Here is a 19,533-nt window from a genome sequence, read left to right as displayed (position 1 = left end):
CTAGTGCATCATGCAGGTACTTCTGTCCCACCAGTTTGAGGTACTCCTCTATGGCCTTGGTGGCCAGAGTGTTCTCTCTGAAGATCAAGACGTCGTGGTCTGCACAGCGGTCCACCTCAGACATCACTAGATCTGTCAGGAAGTCCTGGGGAGGAGGAGAGGGAACTTTGATTTACTGAGAAATACTGCAGTACGGTACTTAATGTACTAATGTGGGCAAATAGATGGAAGTTATGGTCAGTGTAGGGAGGGAGGCACAGTGACAGACAATGTTGTGAAAAATATGAAGTAGTCGTACAGAGCAGAGATGGAGTTGCTAAAGTGTATGTATTACCTTGGCCCGTCCGGTGCTCTGTAGGATGTGAACCAGGGCACAGGCCATCTCCTCCTTGTTCTTCACACTGATCACCGGCTCCAGAACAGAACACAGCATGGTGTAGTTGTTAGTGATGAACTCTGCAAACTCCTTATACTGCTCCATGGGCAGGATGGAGATGGTCTGGAAGCGGGACTTGATTCGGATCGATGGTCCTCCTCCTTTACCCTTGTTAGTGGTGGGGGTGCTGACTGGGTACCACTTCTCCACAAACTGCCTCCCTGTCACCCCCCCGATGGGGATGTTGACCAGGCCCACGTAGTTGTTCTTGTCCTTCTTCTTCTTCTTGTCCACGTCCTTGTAGATGTGCACAGTGATGCTACGGACAGAAGGCAGGCTGTAGAACTCAAAGTGTTCCCCCCAGAACAGGCAGTCGGCCCGGATTTTGCTGGTGGTGCGGGCGTATAGTATATCATCCAGGCACAGTTCACAAAAGTACTTCTTCTTGGGAGGCAGGTCCTTGGCTTCGATGATCCATAGCCGGAGGACATTCTCAGTTCGTCTGCAGTTATCCTGGGAAGACATCAAATGAGTACGGAATCAAAACATTTGTCTTTTTCTTTAACCATTATTTAACTAGGCAAGTCAGTTAAGAACAAATTCTTATTTTACAATGATGGCCTACCGGGGAGCAGTGGGTTAACTGCCTTGTTCAGGTGCAGAACGACAGATTTTTTACCTTGTCAGCTCTGGGATTTGATCCAGCAACCTTTCGCTTTCTGGCCCAACACTCTAACCACTAGGCTACCTGCCACCCCAATGGGGGGGGGAACAGACACTGAACTGACAATGTTAAGAAGATGAAGTTGAAAAGAACAAGAAGCGAAGTTAAGGAGGACATTGTAGCATTAACTAGCGTTAGGACAATGTAAAGGGCATCAATGCCCCAATTGGCACCCTATTTCCAACATAGTGCACTACTTTTGAAGGGAATATGGTGCGATTTGGGATGGAAACCTATGTCTCTGGTCTCACCTTGTTTGGCTGGACCGTCCTCCTCAGGTTCTCCATCCATTTGTCTCTCTCTGAGGCTGAGGAGCAGCTGAAACACTTACTTCCTCCTGAGTAGGTCACCTGGAGAAGACAGAAGCATGAGGAGCATAACAAACAAGGTCTTCTATGCATTATATCACCTGTGATTTTATCAAAAGACAAAGAGCATACAGTAAAATTGTTCTGTAACGAAATGTAAAAATATAGCCTTGTTAAACCAGTAAGCTAAATGATCCAAGTAATATAAACATTTGCAATTTGTCAGTGTGCTCTTTTCACTATGCATCATCAGGATTGTGATCTTCCATTACTTGCTAAAAGCTTAAAGTTTCATCAAAGTACATCTTCAAAGCAGTCGAACAGGACTAACTACTGTTTAGACTTACCTCGAAGCAGAACTCCTGTCCCAATATGCTACTGTGGAGAGGTTTGACATAGACATCTTCCTCCATTCCCAGATCCAGGGCTTCTACTGCACTGCCCGGGCTGAGCAGGGACTCGTGAGAACACGACTCCTTTAACTTAGGAAGCCCTCGGGATCTGAAAGATAAAATCATGGCAGTTGGTTACAGTTTACAACATAACTTCTTCATTCAGAGCATTCAAAGCATGGCAGAGTAACCTGCTCCAAGGCTCTAAATCCTAAAATGAGTCAAAAGACCTTGGGCTCCTCCACTGACTAGTTGTATTATTCACTAGGTATACCACAGAAAGGAAATGGCCACTAACACAACACAGAAAGTTGGAGGACAATGAAAAAGTAATATACTGTAGCCCAGTGGTTCTCAACTGGTTTTGCCTCGGTAACCAAATTGAACCAGGTTGTCTCAGTCACGACCAAATATTTGCACCATGAAAAATAAATCGGCAAAATACAATCTGGAAAACTATTTTTAATGCTAAATTGATAGTAAATAAGGTTACAATTATATGACAAGGGAACAAAATTCCCACCTCTTTCATTGTCAATAATAAAATGTTGCCCATATTCTTGATGAAGAATGTTAATAAACTCACTGGTTTGAGACCACAAAATCAACTAAAATATCACTGCTAATAGCACTATATTGAAAATACTGTGATTAAAGAAAAGTTGTTCAGAGATCATTGTAAAAAAAATGTAGGTTCATTATAATGTCTCCACACTTCCTACCAGATTTAAGTCATTCAAGTTCAGATTGGAGATTCTCATTTTTTTGGGACACCTGCGAACAACTCAAAACCTTCCGACCCACCAGTAGAGAATCGATGCTGTCGCCTACATGTGATCCCAAAACACAACACAACCAGCTGTTGTCTTTCTGTAAGGAATTCAAGCTTTTTCTGTACTATTCCAGCATCTAACCACTCACTAGGACATTTCAGGAAGCAGTAATACCTACGAAAAACATCTAAACAGGCACTTGAAGGAATATCCCCAGAGCATCTCTCCCTGTTGCTCAATACATTCCCTTTGGGACGGTTCTCTTCTCTTCTCGGTTCTAGTTCGCTGTCCTTGGTTCTACTGCCTCTACCATACAATCGCAACTCTTCATTCTACCCCCATGAAATGCTGAAAAGTGAAGAAGGACCAGCAGCTCCAATGCCCTTCGCTCTTCCTTGCTGCAGATTTCCTTTGATTCACAGATGGTAAACAGGGACCTGGGCTGGCCAATCCATTGGCCCCTTGGGCCAGTTTCCATAGGGATGCCCCTACAAGGAGACTTGACTCTCTAAAGCAGCAGCAGAAGATGACAGAGGGAGGATGTGCTGCTGTGCTCACAAACACCTTGGACAAAACAACCTGGGCTTTCCATCAGAGCACAACACTACAGGTAGTGGAGGGGAATGGAAGTCACTGGCTGAAGGTGTTGTTTTTAGCAAAGGACTGTATGCGTTCCAACTGGCAAACCATTCATTTGAATGTTCAAAATGCAACAATATCAAAATGCTTCATGCGTTTATACATGATCATTGAAAATACATAACACAAAAACATACCCTTATGTAATAGCCACATGGTAGGAGAGGGGGACATTAAACAAAGGATAAAAATCACTGACAAAGGTGTAGCAAAGTAACACATGCTTTTTGAAAATGCACAAAATGCATAATAAAATAGCCACATTATAATATTATAACAGTAGCCTTACAGATCAAGAAATCTAACTCACTTTAGTGACGAGGGTCATTTTGTTTGGTGACGTACCCAGGGGAAAGACATATGCTCAAAATCCTGCCCTCTATGTTGAGGATAAAAAAAGATCACAGAAATTTTCCATACGCACAAATTTGTTTACATCCCTGTTAGTGAGTATTTCTCCTTTGCCATGATAATACATCCAGCTGACAGGTGTGGCATATCATGAAGCTGATTACACAGGTGTACCTTGTAATGGGGACAACAAAAGGCCACTCAAATGTGCAGTTTTGTCACACAACGCCACACAAGTCTCAAGTTGAGGGGGCGTGCAATTGGCATGCTGATTGCAGGAATGTCCATCAGAGCTGCTGCCTGAAAATTGAATGCTCATTCCTCAATCATAAGCCGCCTCCAACATAATTTTTGAGAATTTGGTAGTATTTCCAACCAGCCTCACAAGCGCAGACCACACCATTCCAGATCCTCCACATCTGCTTCTTCACTTGCAGGATCGTTGGATGCCAGCCACCTGGACAGCTGATGAAACTGTGGGTTTGCACAACTGAAGATCTGCATGCTCGTTATCCTCACCAGGATCTTGACCTGACTACAGTTTGGTTTCGTAAACAACTTCTGTGGGCAAATGCTCACCTTAGAGGGCCACTGGCACGCTGGAGAAGTGAGCTCTTCACGTAGACAGCATGTATGGCGTCATGTGGGCGAGCGGTTCGCTGATGTTAACATTGTAAACAGAGTGCCCCATGATGGTTATGGTATGGGAAGGCATAAGCTATGGACAACAAACACAATTACATTTTATTGATGGCAATTTGAATGCACAGAGATACCGTGTTCCAGTTCCCTCCAATATCCAGTAACTTCGCATAGCCATTGAAGAGGAGTGGGACAACATTCCACAATCAATAGCCTGATCAACTCTATGCGAAGGAGATGTGTCGCGCTGTATGAGGCAAATGGTGGTCACACCAGAAACGGACTGGTTTTCTGATCTACGCCCCTACCTTTTTTTAAGGTATCTGTGACCAACAGATGAATATCTGTAATCCCAGTCATGTGAAATCCAAAGATTAGGGCCTAAAGTATGTCAAGTGTCCTGATGTCCTTACTGTAACTCAGTCAAATCTTTGAAATTGTTGCATATTGCATTTATATTTTGTTCAGTGTAAATGACCATTTTCTATGGTAGTAAAACATCACCAAGAAATATCTCATATGTATTAATTTCCAAGGGTAATGTACAAGCAACATTGCTTGGATAGATAGTAATGGGCAGGTCATTGCAATTAGATTCTGATCTGTTGTCAATTTCAGTTGCTGGTAATCATTCATTCTTTAGAAATAAGTAGGCAGTAGCAAATAAGTAGGCAGTAGCAGTGGTTAATACCAAAGATGAACTGAAAGAAGTTAAAGCTGTTTATTCTGAATTACAGGACACCCTCGAGTGTCTGAAGGAAAGTAAGAGATTCCAGACAATCAATGGTGTGTTTACGAGTTATTGAAGACAGTGAGACAATGTAGGAGAAAGTAGTCTGGAGGCATTATTGTAATAAAATAAAGCTGTATAAGTAACTTGTCTGGGAGACTGTCTGAGAAGAGGCAAATCTTAGCCATTCTTTTAGGGAAATTTGGTTTGGATAAATCTAACCGTTTAAAGAAAAGACGTTCAAGGCCCTTTCAACATGATGTGTGTTATTCTAACTATAGTATGGTCATTGGCAATGTTCCCTCTAAGCTGCGCTCAGAAGCAGGCGCAGCTTCCGCACCTCCTCCAGGACTGCCGCGCTGAAGAAATGCCGGGCCGCGCAGAGGAGCAAGAGATTGAACTTCATTGAATTCACTCCATTAGTTTGCACTATATAGATCAAAGTTTGTGATCAAATCAACATTATATCAGCACCTTTTCAATGCAACAAACCAAAACAAATCTAACTTTGCAAGATTGAGTCTGAGATTTTGTTGTAGGCAGAGCCAGAGCGCAACAGAGTAACAATTCTATTGGCGGGTAGCTCTCGAGGGGTCTTGAATGCGCTCGTGGACATTTGTTAATATTCTTTGCTAGTTAGCGAGTTATTAGCCCAGTTATATATACGTATAGGTCAGCAATGGGGAGTTACTGCTGCCCACAAGAGCACAAAACGTGTAGGCTACATTTCAAGCAGTCTTTGAAAAGACAGTCAGGTAAAAAGCGTATGTCTTAAAAAGGGGCAGTGTTGTATTTTGAGACAGGCTTGAATATGCAAATAAGCCAATAGGCTTAGGGGTAGCCTACACTGTCTAATTCTCTGTATGGTAATAATAATTCATTGTATTTTGTGAAGTTCTTTCTTGCATTATACAACGTAATACAATGCAATTAACTGTCACCTATTTGGCCCATGGTGTTCCAGACCAAGTAAAAAAATCATTCATAATGTAATTTTTTTTTTTTTAAGTCTCATGCAATGTAGGCCTGCATTGAACACCAAATTTAGGCTACTGTAGGCTATATCATAGAAAAGCTATTTCCATGTGAAAATGTTATGGGATTTGCTCCATTGTTTTTGTCGATAGACCTACATTATGCTCAAATAGCCTATTGGCTACTGTCTAAAACTGAAAGGGTACAGCCTCAGTGTTCACTGTAAACGTGCGCCGGAAGTCGCACAAAATTCTCAAAACGTTAACATTTCCTCTCACAAGACCTAACATTTGCTCAGTGCCCCAAACAATTAGAGCGAACATTGGTCGCGAGCGTTGTAGCGTTATTAGCCCATTTATAGATCCGCTCTAGTCAGCAATGGGGGAGTGGTTGCATCCTACAAGAGCAGCACAAAACGTCTGCATTTCCAGCCATCTTTGAAAAGCAAGTCAGATAAAGAGCATTTTTTGTTGTTGTAAGGGGCAGTGTTGTATTTTGAGAAGAAGCTAAGTAATACCCTCAATAGGCAGAGGGTAGCATAATTTTGTCTGATTCTCTGTAATAATGGTATGGGAATAATAATGTTATTTTGTTAAGTGGTTTCACATTACAAAATGCATCAGCATTTTCAGTCACCTCCTTGTCTGAAGGACAAGTGGATAAACAGGTTAGTGTCAATCCCGCCATGTTTTTTTCCCCATGGAATGTAGGCCTACATTGAACGCCACACATTGGCTGCTACTGTAGGCTGAATGATAGAACAGCTATTTCCATGTTAAAATGTTATGGGATGCATTTGTCAGTTTATGGTAGGCCTCTGATAAGCCTACATTATGATCAAATAGCCACAGTAGCCTACTTGCCCACTGTTATAACTGCAACTTAAAGCAGGTACAAGCCTCAGTGTTTACAGTAAACACGTGCCAAAAGTTGCACAGAATTTTCACAACGTTCAAGTTTGTGCTCAGCTGACCTGAAATTTGTTCAGTGCCCAATTTTTTTGGGAGGGAACATTGGGCACAAATACATAACAATTATTCTGAAAATCCATAGCCTTAATAAAATATGTTTGTCTTTTGAGGCTTTTGGAGAATTGAGGCGTCGTTATCCTGATAGCATGCTGAGAAAACAAACTGTCTGTCTGTTGCTTTAGGCCACAATGGCCTGGCAAATAGTCTTCATTAATTATTTGGCACATGTCTGGGTTAAAGCGTCATGGCCTACATACAACTATAAAACAACATTCTACCTACATACCTCACTGGCCAAGCATTAGAGCTAGGCAATATAGACAAAAAGTCAAATTGTGATAAATTGCCTGAATTGATGTGATAACGATACATTTACAACAATATGCACCAGTTTTTTTGTATTATTCTTTAAACAACTTCTACTAGTTTGACAGTTATAGCCATCAATTGTCCCATTAACAACCACCCATATTAGCAAACTTATTTCACATCGAACTTGACATTTCTCTAGTATAGGCTACTTATCGTAATGAACGATATCAGCAAAATGCCTGCGATAAGTGATTGGTATGGTCGGTGTCGATCATTTTCTGTTTATCTTCCAAGCTCGACCAAGTGTCACAATACCATTCTTTATTATTTATCAACTTATCTCCTTACAGGACAGTGCCTCTTGCATTAAGATGAACTATACCTACCATGGTTGTGTTCCAAATGGCACCTCTATTATTCCCTTTCCCATAGGGCTCTGGTCAAAAACAGTGGACTATTTAGAATATATATATATATATATATATATGTTTTATTGTCACATACACTGGATAGGTGTTTTACAGGGTCATCCATAGTAATACAGTGCCCCAGGAGCAAATTTGGATTTAAGTGTCTTGCTCACCTTGTCGACTTAGGTATTCGAACCAGCAACCTTTCAGTTAGTGGCCCAACGCTTTAACCACTAGGAAGAATAGGGTCCCATTTGGAACACAACCTATATCTCAGATTTGCAGCATGATTGCTTGAGTTCCCCATATACAAAGGGAAGCCATTTTATTCACGTTATCTTGCTTATAAAGTGTCACAACAAAGTTATCAACCAGGTAGTCTTTAGACTGTTCACACAAAATCCCACACACAAGGGAGTGGGATGTGCTGATGCCTACCCATTGGAACAAGTAATATGAGTAGCAACAGAGGAGAGAGAAAGCAGACACCTCTGTCTTCTTCTTTCAGGTCTGCAGCCACCTCGCTAATTACTAGCACAAATCCATCCATTGTGACTGTGTCTTCTGCAGCGGGCATATGTGCCCCTGTAATCTCCTGGTATAAGCTATTTTAACATACCTAGCCAACTGAATTATGTAAACCCAGATTAAGGATTTGGGCAGAAACAGATCTGCCCTCAATACAGCAATGGATGCCACAGATGCATACATACAACAATGCTACTTATGTGATTCACAACCTGGGTATTTATTCAGATCTGTACCTGTGTGTCACAGTTAGGCTAAAGTCGTAAAAACATTGTGGGCGGTAAGGTCATTTGTTGTGCTTTGTGTCGTCTCATAACTCTGTTTATGAGAACATGAGAAATATGCATTATGTTGAGAACAATCAGTGTTTATATCAGTACCGAAGTGGATAACTAGCCGACATACTGAAATTCATCACAGAGCACTTGTGGTGAAAAAGCTAACACTTGAGTACATTTCTGAGGGAGTCTGATCTCTTTAAAAACCTGCTGCTGCCCCCCATCCTCAAAGTCTTTTGAAAGCTAATCAGATTGCCTGTCTGAACGCCAGCCCTCACCATGTCCAATGCATTAGGATGGAAACATGATATGTTTAATGGGAGGAAGGATAGGAACTTACTCGGCTGTGACCAGGTCCTTGAATTAACAAAATGCTGCCATATGATTCTGAACTGGTAGTACTTTGAAGCAGAATCACATACAATTCAACCTGGCATGATATTGCATGTTGTAACTGCAGTTAATTTCTATAATTCAGCTGGTTCAGATGGGACAAAAACAGTGCAGTATTGTATGAAACAACAAAACATCATCAGCTTCCAATACTCTACTCAGCAAACTGGATGCAGTCTATCACATTGCCATCCGTTTGGTTACCAAAGCCCCTTATACCACCCACCACTGCGACCTGTATGCTCTAGTCAGCTGGCCCTCGCTACATATTCGTCGCCAGACCCACTGGCTCCAGGTCATCTATAAGTCTATGCTAGGTAAAGCTCCGCCTTATCTCAGCTCACTGGTCACGATAACAACACCCATGCATAGCACGTGCTCCAGCAGATATATCTCACTGGTCATCCCCAAAGCCAACACCTCCTTTGGCCATCATTCCTTCCAGTTCTCTGCTGCCAGTGACTGGAACGAATTGCAAAATTCGCTGAAGCTGGAGACTTATATTTCCCTCGCTAATTTTAAACATCAGCTACCTGAGCAGCTAACCGATCGCTGCAGCTGTACATAATCCATCTGTAAATAGCCCACCCAATCTACCTACCTCATCCCCATATTGTTTTTATTTACTTTTCTGCTCTGTTGCACACCAGTATCTCTACTTGCACATCATCATCTGCTCATTTATTACTCCAGTGTTAATCTGCTAAATTGTAATTATTTCGCTACTATGGCCTATTTATTGCCTACCTCCTCACGGCATTTACACACATTGTGCTATTGACTGTACGTTTGTTTATTCCATGTGTAACTCTGTTGTTGTTTGTGTCGCACTGCTTTGCTTTATCTTGGCCAGGTTGCAATTGTAAATGAGAACTTGTTCTCAACTAGCTGACCTGGTTAAATAAAGGTGAAATAGAGGAAACAGCAGAGGAAACATGACCCATCTACATGACCCATCTATAAACAAAAGACAGGATTGCCACCAATTTGATCATTATAAATGTAGCAAACAATGTGTTGGTCATTCAGCTCAGCATTCTCTAAGTAGGAGAAATGCTGTCCACAGAACTAGAATGAGTTCTAGACTTAGTTCTCATTCTATTTCTATGATGCTGCCCTACCTGAAGTGCAGCGACTTGGGCAGGTGGGAATTCTGGCCCTCCTTAAGAATGAAGAGGATGCGCTGGTCGCCATGGTGACAATGCTGATGCTGTAGTATGGTCCTTACTGGGAGTCACTCACATTAGTTAACCATGGCAGAGAGAGGCTGCATCTCCGCCTCACTGACCATTATACCTGACTCCTGCTGTCTCTAATGCCTCTAAAGTCCACTTTCACTACTCTGGCTCACGGGGCAGGCAGATGCCATCCACGTGGGCGTACAGCCCTACACAGTGACAGATGTCATGTCAGCCTGAGCAAAGCTCGACAGTACTATATGCACGTAGCCTACCAGCTACCCGCTCAGCCACTAGCATAGATAGATACAGTACTTGTCTATTGCCGCTAGCCTGTTCATCACTAACTCTGTAGGCTACAATCTGCACAGAACAGTCAGAGTGAGTGAGTGAGTATCTGTGTAGTGGTAGAACCTTCATATTTGGCCTGGCGCACTGAGCTGCATATCAACACAGTCGGGCACGGCCCTCGGCAGGCAGCAAAGAGCCCAGCATGGCGAAGACCCCTCCCCTCAGAGCAAAGAGGAAGCCCGCCAGGCAGGGATCCGCAGGGGGAGGAGGGGGGCAGGCAACTCACTGACATTTCCCACTGTCTGCTGACCCTCCGCCCCCCTCCTCAGAACAATACTATTCAGCAAACTCACTGCAGCGTTGAGAACCCCAAATATATCAACATTAGCCCCCTGTTCAGACCAATGGAGGGAGGAAGCGCACTGTGGATTACAAATGTCTTGGTCTCACGTGCATGGATACAACAATGCCTAATTGTCCTGTTAAATTGACTGCATGCGAGGGAGGGAAGAAAGCAGTCAGGCTTACAGTAAAGCCATTATTTCACAGGCTTATAATCCTGGAATCAAAGACAGATCTCAGAATAGCACTCAGGACTGATAATTGATGGGAACATAATGTAAGATGTGGCTATCTTCTTAAAAGGCTGTACAACCCCCCCCCTTCCACATTTTAATATCTACAATATCAGCTATACTTTGGTGGTGAAATAATAAATAATAACCAAATAACCAAATGATGATCCAGTAGATAGGCCTAAATCCACTCATATAGAGGCAGAATTAAGAAAAGAGATGTGAATTCAGTTCCTCGGTATTAAAACTTTTAAAAAATATGGAAGGAGATAATTGAACAGCCTACCTGTCATTTTCTGAAGGTCTCAGGGAGGGCAGCCTGAAGCTGGTGTTGCGGTCCAGTTTGGTCTGACTCTTCGTCCGCTTTATGGATCCCTTCAGTCGTTTGCTGAAAAACCCCTGAAAGACACAACAGAAGAAACTACCTTCAGGAGAAGTGCTACACTCAGAGACGCACATTTGTTAGTATGTACGGCTGTCTCTACTGTGGGCATCAGCAGTTGTTGCAACTAGTCTGTCTGCATTGGGAGAGCTGCTGTACCAATGAATGGCTAATGTGTCACACCCGTCATAAACTCTGTCAGTTCAGAATTTCTAACGAATGTTGTGTAATGTGTAGCCTACATAGACCTAGAATGAAGTTTTATACAACACTATCACTGTCTTAGACTTTTGTTTGCTCATTTTGTGATATAGAAACTACAGTGTGACTGACCAGCTGACCACAATGACCAAGTTGGGGAGTGAATTCCATTGTCATTCTCTGGTGACACATAGGAAACTGAACAGCGTGTCTGGTAGTGTATTGTGAAATAACCCCAGTCAGTCTGAATACTATGACGTGGTCACATTGAAGCCAATAGGGGTCTTGAGTCAGAGCTGAGACAGGGGTGTCGTCAGTGACCTTTTACCCCAGTATTACTCACATCTAACACCCAATCACTTCCTTAAGCTTTTTCTGCTTAATTTACAGTGAAGGCTGAGATATCAAATAAAACATGATCTGGATATAATAATTTGCAAATTAATTAATTAAAAATCCTACAATGTGATTTTCTGGATTTTCTTTCTTCTTATTTTGTCTGTCATAGTTGAAGTGTACCTATGATGAAAATTACAGGCCTCTCTCATCTTTTTAAGTGGGAGAACTTGCACAATTGGTGGCTGACTAAATACTTTTTTGCCCCACTGTATATTATATATATATATGCAATTGTTGTTCTTTTATGACTTAATTGAATGGTTGAAAGAAGAAACTTGTAACTTTGAAATGATTCATAGCCAGATATTGTATATCTTGGAGTGGTGTATAATGCTTACCCTGGCCTGTATATTGACATAGGATATGGTAATGCAACACAGAGTACATATTGTGACCTCTGACAGTGAGAGCGTATTGCTAAGTCTAAACAGGAAAGCCATGTTACTTATTAGCAAAGCTGCAATAAACACTAGGAAGTGCACTCCACTATAATTAGGTGTTGATATGCTTTGTAAAAATGATTCACAATGAGGAGAGGTAGAGAGAAATAAAACATTTTACATCCACAGAGAGCACAGGTACAGGAAGTCTGTCAGCTTTTTGAGTGCCAGGGACCTAGACATCACTAATTAGAAGTGCTGAACTAGACACAGTGTTGCCTTTTAGATCATAATGAATAAGATTACACGGACCTGATCCTATCAGCACTCCCACTCTGAGAGACACACGGAATCTCTCATACTTGAAACAGCCAGGTTACACCATTGAGAACATTCAGTGGTGGAAAAAGTACCCAATTGTCAAAGTATAGATACCTTAATAGAAACGTACTCAAGTAAAAGTCAGCCAGTATAATACTACTTGAGCAAAAGTCTAAAATTATTTGGTTTTAAATATACTTAAGTATGAAATGTAAAAATAATTTTTAAATCTTTATATTAATCAAATCAAAATTAAGTTGTCACATGTACCGAATAAAACAGGTGCAGACCTTACTGTGAAATGCTTACTTTCAAACTCTTTACCAACAATGCCGTTTTAAGAAAAATAGAGTTAAGAAAATATTTACTAAATAAACTAAAAGTATCACAAAATAACAATAACGAGGCTACAGTATATTCAGAGGGTCCAGATACCTAGTCAATGTGCTGGAGAACAGGTTAGTCGAGGTAATTGAGGTAATATGTACACGTCGGTAGGGGTAAAGGGGCAAAGCAGACAGCACCATTTTCTTGTTTTTAAAATTCATGGACAGCCAGGGGCACACTCAAACACATTATTTACATAAGATGCATTTGTGTATAGTCAGTCTGCCAGAGGGAGTAGGGATGATCACGTGTTCTCATGATAAGTGCATGAATTGGACCATTTTCCTGTCCTGCTAAGCATTCAAAATGTAACAAGTACTTTTGGTTGTCAGGGAAAATGTATGGAATAAAAAGTACAATATTTTCTTTATGAATGTAGTGGAGTACAAGTTGTCAAACATTTCAATAGTTAAGTACAGATACCTATAAAAAAAACTACATTAGTAGTATTTTTAAGTATTTTTACTTTACACCACTGGGAACATTCCCATATTGCTGTGCAGGTAAAATAGCTTGTCTATAGAAACGGACAAACATTTAAGCAGACAAACATGAGTCACCTACCCACTAGTGGAAGTAGGCTAGACCCTTTGGTGAATCTAAAAAAACATGACATAGTAAAAAAAATGTAAGCTATCAGAGACCTTTTTTAAAAGTAGAAGTTTTTCTTCAAATGTAGAAGTTGTTCTTCATCTATCCTTAACAAAATCTTCTAAACGCGTAACAAGAAGCTTTATAACAGGCCAGAGATATGAGTAACGGTGATGCATGGCCCAATTCTTTTGGCTATAAATATCACCAAAAGCATGTCTGAGTTTTCGCAGTCCTTTGAGGCACACTCCCACATAGTCTCTGATTAGCAAGCAAAAGTTTTCAAATATATATATATATATCTCATAACACACTTCCATATTTACTTCACAACACCTGCACAGAGTTGGTTCTAGACTCCAAGTCCATGTCTGAGAATGTGAAAAATGCTGATGCATTATGCGAGAAGCTATAATAAGGTAAGATTTAGCTAGATAAACCCACAGAGCTCCTATTAAATGAGTTCTATGTGTAATTCTATGGACAATCCCTCCTCCTTAGGCCAACACAATAATGACAAGTACTGCTTCACTTTGAGGAGGAGACCAGAATGACATGAATCAGAATGTAGCTCTATGAGAGACGTGGTGGTATAACAGAGAGGGCGGCAGGTAGTCTAGCGGTTAAGAGCGTTGGGCCAGTAAACTAATCCCTGATCTGGCAAGGTGGAAAAATGGGATGTTCTGCCCTTGAGCAACAACAACAACAGCTCCCTGGGCACCGATGACGTGGATGTCGAATTAAGGCAGCCCTTCGCACCTCTCTGATTCAGAAGGGTTGGGTTAAATGCGGAAGACGCATTTCGGTTGAATGCATTCAGTTGTGCAACTGACTAAGTATCCCCTTTTCCTAACAAGGTTGAAGCACCCTATTCCATGCATAGTGCACCCTATAGGCCATGATCTAAATTACTGCATAACAGTGCATTCAGAAAGGATTCGCGTTCCTAGAATTTTTTTCACATTGTTGTATTACAAAGTGGGATTAAAATGTATTTAATTGTCATTTTTTGTCAACGATCTACAAAAAATATATGAAAAATAAAACACCAATTTAACATGTTAGAGAGTCACCTTTCGCAGCGAGCTTTCCACACCTAGATTGTACAATATTTGCACATCATTATTTTTGTTGTGTTGGATTTGCCCCAAACATAACACTTTGTATTCAGGACATAAAGTTAATTTGCCAAATGTTTTACAGTTTTACTTTAGTGTCTTATTGGAAATAGGATGCATGTTCTCAAATATCTTTCATTCTGTACCGCCTTTATTCTCGTCACTCTGTCATTTAGGTTAGTATTGTGGAGTAACTACAATGTTGTTCATCCATCCTCAGTTTCTCCTATCACGGCCTCATGGTGAAATCCTTGAGTGGTTTCAAATCAAATCCAATGTTATTGGTCACATGCGCTGAATACAACAGGTGTAGACTTTACAATGAAATCCTTACTTACGAGCCCATTCCCAACAGTGAAGAGTTAAAAAGTAAGGAAAATATACACAATTGCTAAATAAAAATGGAAATAGTAACACAAAAAAAAGAACGAGGCTATATACAAGGAGTACCAGTACTGAGTCAATGTGAAGGGGTATGAGGTAATTGCGGTAATACAGCATGAACATGTGGGTAAAAGTGACTAGGATATACAGTATAATAAAGGGAGCAGCAGAAGCATATGTGAATTGTGAAAGAGTGTGTGTGAGTGTGGCGTCAATATGCATGTGTGTGTGTGTGTGACTGTATGTAGTATGTGTGAGTGTGTGGGTGTGACTGTATGTAGTATGTGTGAGTGTGTGGGTGTGACTGTATGTAGTATGTGTGAGTGTGTGAGTGTGACTGTATGTAGTATGTGTGGGTGTGACTGTATGTAGTTTGTGTGAGTGTGTGGGTGTGACTGTATGTAGTATGTGTGAGTGTGTGGGTGTGACTGTATGTAGTATGTGTGAGTGTGTGGGTGGGTGTGACTGTATGTAGTATGTGTGAGTGTGTGGGTAGTGCACGTTTGCTCCTGCTCTCCCTCCCCCCTGGTGCTTGAGGGCGCCAGGCTGCCCTGCATCACGCACGCCTATCATCCATTAAGCAACACCTGCCTTCCCTCGTCAAGCGCATCAGCGATATTGGACTCACTCATCATCATCCTCATACCTCCCCTATATTTGTCAGTTCCCCAGCTCTGTTCCCCGCTTCTGCAGTAATTGTTTTTTGTTTGTGTTACTCGTTTGCTGACGCTGTTCCTGTCTCATTCCATGTCCGTTGTTTATTAAATGTTTTACTCCCCGTACCTGCTTCGTCTCTCCAGAGTCCATCCATGTGACAGAATGCAGAAGCCATCACACGAAGCATCGGAGAGTACTAGCGTTCCGGTTGGTATCGTGGCATTGGCTCTGGGTCGCCACCGATGGAACCGGGGTTGCCTAAACCAGCCCGTCAGGCATCCACGCCCTGGCTGGCTCGAGAGGTTTCGTTGCCTCGGTTGGCACCTGGACTCACTCATCACCTGTTATTACCTCCCCTATATTTGTCAGTTCCCCAGCTCTGTTCCCCGCTTCTGCATTGTTTTTTGTTTGTGTTACTCATTTGCTGACGCTGTTCCTGTCTCGTTCCATGTCCGTTGTTTATTAAATGTTTATTTATTAAATGGATAAGAGGCATTGTCGTACCTTCTTCACGACTGTGTTGGTGTGTTTGGACCATTATAGGTCCTTAGTGATGTGGACACCAAGGAACTTTAAGCTCTCGACCCGCTCCACTACAGTCCCGTTGATGTGAATGGGGACATGTTCGGCCCTACATTTCCTGTAGTCCACAACAAGCTCCTTTGTATTGCCCATGTTGAGATAGAGGTTTTAGTCCTGGCACCACACTGCCAGGTCTTTGACCTCTTCCCTATAGGCCGTGCTCGTCGTCGGTGAGCAAACTTAATGATGGTGTTGGAGTCGTGCGTGGCCACGCAGTAGTGGGTGAACATGGAGTACAGAAGGGGGCTGAGCACGCACCCCTGAAGAGCCCCCCGTGTTGAAGGTCAGCGTGGCGGATGTGTCGTTTCGAAATTCACCACCTGGGGACGGCCCGTCAGGAAGACCAGGATCCATCTGCAGAGGGAGGTGTTCAGTCCCAGGGTCCTGAGTTTAGTGATGAGTTTGGAGTGAACTATGGTGTTGGACACTGAGCTGTAGTCAATGAACGGCATTCTCACATAGGTCTCCCTTTTATCCAGGTGGGAAAGGGCAGTGTGGAGTGCTGTTGGGGTGCTATGTGAATTAAAGTAGGTCCACGGTTTCTAGGATGATGGTGGAGTGAGCCATGACCAGCCTTTTAAAGCATTTCATGGCTACAGATGTGAGTGCTACGGGGCGGTAGTCGTTTAGACAGGTTACCTTGCGTTCTTTGGCACAGGGACTATGGTGGTTTGCTTGAAACATGTAGGTATTACAGAGTGGGTCAGAGAGAGGATGAACATTTCAGTGAAGACACTTGCCAGCTAGTTAGAGCATGCTCTGAGTACGCGTCCTGGTAATCAGTCTGGTCCTGCGACCTTGTGAATGTTAGCCTGTTTAAAGATCTTACATCAGCTACGGAGAGCGTGATCATACAGTTGTTTGGAACAGCTGGTACTCTCACGCATGGTTCAGTGTTGCTTGCCTCAAAGCGAGCATAGAAGACATTTAGCTCGGCTGGTAGGCTTCCGTCACTGGGCACCTCTCTGCTTGGTTTCCCTTTGTAATCTGGGATAGTTTGCAAGCCCTGCCACATCCAACAAGCATCAGCACCGGTGTAGTAGGATTCGATCTTAGTAATGCATTGACACTTTGCCTATTTGATGGTTTGTTGCAGGACGTAGCGGGATTACTTGTAAGCATCCGGATTAGTGTCCTGCTCCTTGAAAGTGGCAGCTCTAGCCTTTAGCTCAGTGTGAATGTTGCCTGTAATCCATGGCTTCTGGTTGGGATATGTAAGTATGGTCACTGTGGGGACATCATCGATGTACTTATTAATGAAGCCGGTGACTGATGTGGTAAACTCCTCAATGGTATCAGATGAATCCCGGAACATATTCCAATATCTGCTAGTGAAACAGTCCTGTAGCTTAGCATCCACTTCATCGGACCACTTCCGTATTGAGAGCGTCACTGGTACTTCCTGTTTGAGTTTTTGCTTTTTAACAGGTGGATAGAGTTAAGGTCCAATTTCCCAAATGAAGGGCGGGGGAGAGCTTTGTACATGTCTCTGTGTGTGGAGTAAAGGTGATCTAGAGTTGTTATCCCTCTAGTTGCACAGGTGACATATGCTGGTGGAAATGAAGTAAAACAGATTTCAGTTTTCCTGCATTAAAATCACCGGCCACTAGGAGCACCGCCTCTGGATGAGCATTTTCTTGTTTGCTTATGGCCTGATACAACTCGTTGAGTGCGGTCTTAATGTCAACATCGGATTGTGATGGTAAATAGGCGGCTATTTTAAATTACAGATGAAAACTCTTGGTCAATAGTATAGTCTACAGCTTACCACCATGAGGTACTCTAACTCAGAATAGCAGAACCGTAATATTGGAGATCAGAGATGTTGTTAATAAAAGAGACATTCACCACCCCCCCTGATCTTACCGGACTCTGACGTTCTATCCTGCTGGTGCAAAGAAAAAACAACTAGATTGCTATTATCCATGTCCTAGGATGGAATAGGAAGACCATGTTTATAGCGGAGAGTTTTACCACTGACTGCGCTGCTGAAAGCCCATGGCCATCAATGGGGCTTTGGGGAGTTTTAACTGAAATAAAGTCTAATCAAGTACAGAGAGGGTTGGGTCTGCAGTCTGCCCATATGCTTCAAACAAGAGAAAGACTTCTGGATATCAAACTTATATAAAATAGCAAAATATTATAAAACGGCAACAAATATTAATGGCCTCCAACACAAGTTATTGTACATCAAACTGTACAAAGAGGCTTAAAATGTCTAATGTGTGCGTTTTTTTCTGAGGGGTTTGTTATAAAGCAAAAGAGAAGTTTTCGTTGGACATCCGTGTACATTGGACAATAAACATATTTTCTAATCATAACAATAGCACTCACCGGTACTTTGAAGGGAGATGAGTTGGGTACGTCCAGGGATATGTTCTTCTCTGAATTCCCCAGGCCTGTGATACTCCGCCTCCTGGGGGACCTCTCAGCAGACACTTCTGTGGACAACAGACAGAGAGAGAACGAGAGCGAGCAAGAGAAAGATAGAGCGACAGAGAGATTAGACAGGACAAACAAGAGGAGTGAGTCTGCACTTTACTCCACTAACTCAATACTACTCAATCAATCAAGCTAGCTGCCTTGGACTGGGGGAGGTTGAGTTGAATGGACACAGATTCTGCCACATTTGTGAGAGGGAGCCAGAGTGATGGGTGAACAAGCTGTTGACGATATCTAGATCACCAAGGACGAGACTGGGGTGGGCGGTATCGAGCAAGCAATTACCTCAAGCCACAGGCTGCCACGAGTCTGTGTTGTGGTCCCCCAAAAGACAAGCTATAGCATTGAATTAATGCACTAACTCAAGTAAAATAAATCTCAGAATACTATTCAGAGAGGTCTGTAATTCATTGACATTGAGGTTCCTGCTATAAGGTCACATAGTGTTATTTGCTTCCCTGTAATCCTCTGTGAACATTCTGGATGATAAAATAAAAACATGACAATATTAATCTATTTCTCTGTAGAAGATTTTATTTTTGGTCTGTTCTGACAAACTATTCTGTCTCTTTCATTAAGGTTATGGCTATGTGTGTCAAGGATGAGGATGGACTCAACCCACATTTAATTTTCCCTCTGGTGGTCTCAGTTTACAGTGGCAGGGCAGGGCCATTATCATGGGACTCCAGCTGCCAGCTGCTAGGCCCTAGTAAGCCTGGGCACTGGAGTGTCAGCTCAGCCTAGTCTCCTGGAGCAGAGCTGCCCTCAACTGAAAAACACCCCAATTTCTCATCCCTGAGTCCCTGGCTATGTCCCAAATGACACCTTAATACCTATATCAGG

At 42.4% G+C, this 19,533-nt stretch overlaps 1 protein-coding gene across 9 annotated transcripts in view; it reads right to left on the bottom strand.

Annotated features, from left to right (window-relative positions):
* LOC135514260 (ras GTPase-activating protein nGAP-like) overlaps positions 1-19,533 on the bottom strand; it is an 88,126-nt gene that overhangs the window by 12,541 nt on the left and 56,052 nt on the right. For 7 of the 9 annotated variants that reach the window (XM_064937651.1, XM_064937620.1, XM_064937635.1 and 4 more), the window contains 6 exons: positions 18,583-18,689; positions 11,133-11,245; positions 1,756-1,909; positions 1,352-1,450; positions 335-889; positions 1-145 (listed from right to left, as the gene is read on the bottom strand). In XM_064937651.1, coding sequence (XP_064793723.1) covers positions 1-145; positions 335-889; positions 1,352-1,450; positions 1,756-1,909; positions 11,133-11,245; positions 18,583-18,689 — 1,173 coding nt within the window. The remainder of the gene's footprint in view (positions 146-334; positions 890-1,351; positions 1,451-1,755; positions 1,910-11,132; positions 11,246-18,582; positions 18,690-19,533) is intronic. The other 2 variants (XM_064937626.1, XM_064937683.1) reach the window with 1 other exon arrangement.

Source organism: Oncorhynchus masou, chromosome 3 (assembly GCF_036934945.1).
Source record: "Oncorhynchus masou masou isolate Uvic2021 chromosome 3, UVic_Omas_1.1, whole genome shotgun sequence".
NCBI classification, from domain to species: Eukaryota; Metazoa; Chordata; class Actinopteri; order Salmoniformes; family Salmonidae; genus Oncorhynchus; species Oncorhynchus masou.
This window is presented reverse-complemented; position numbering and strand designations above follow the sequence as displayed.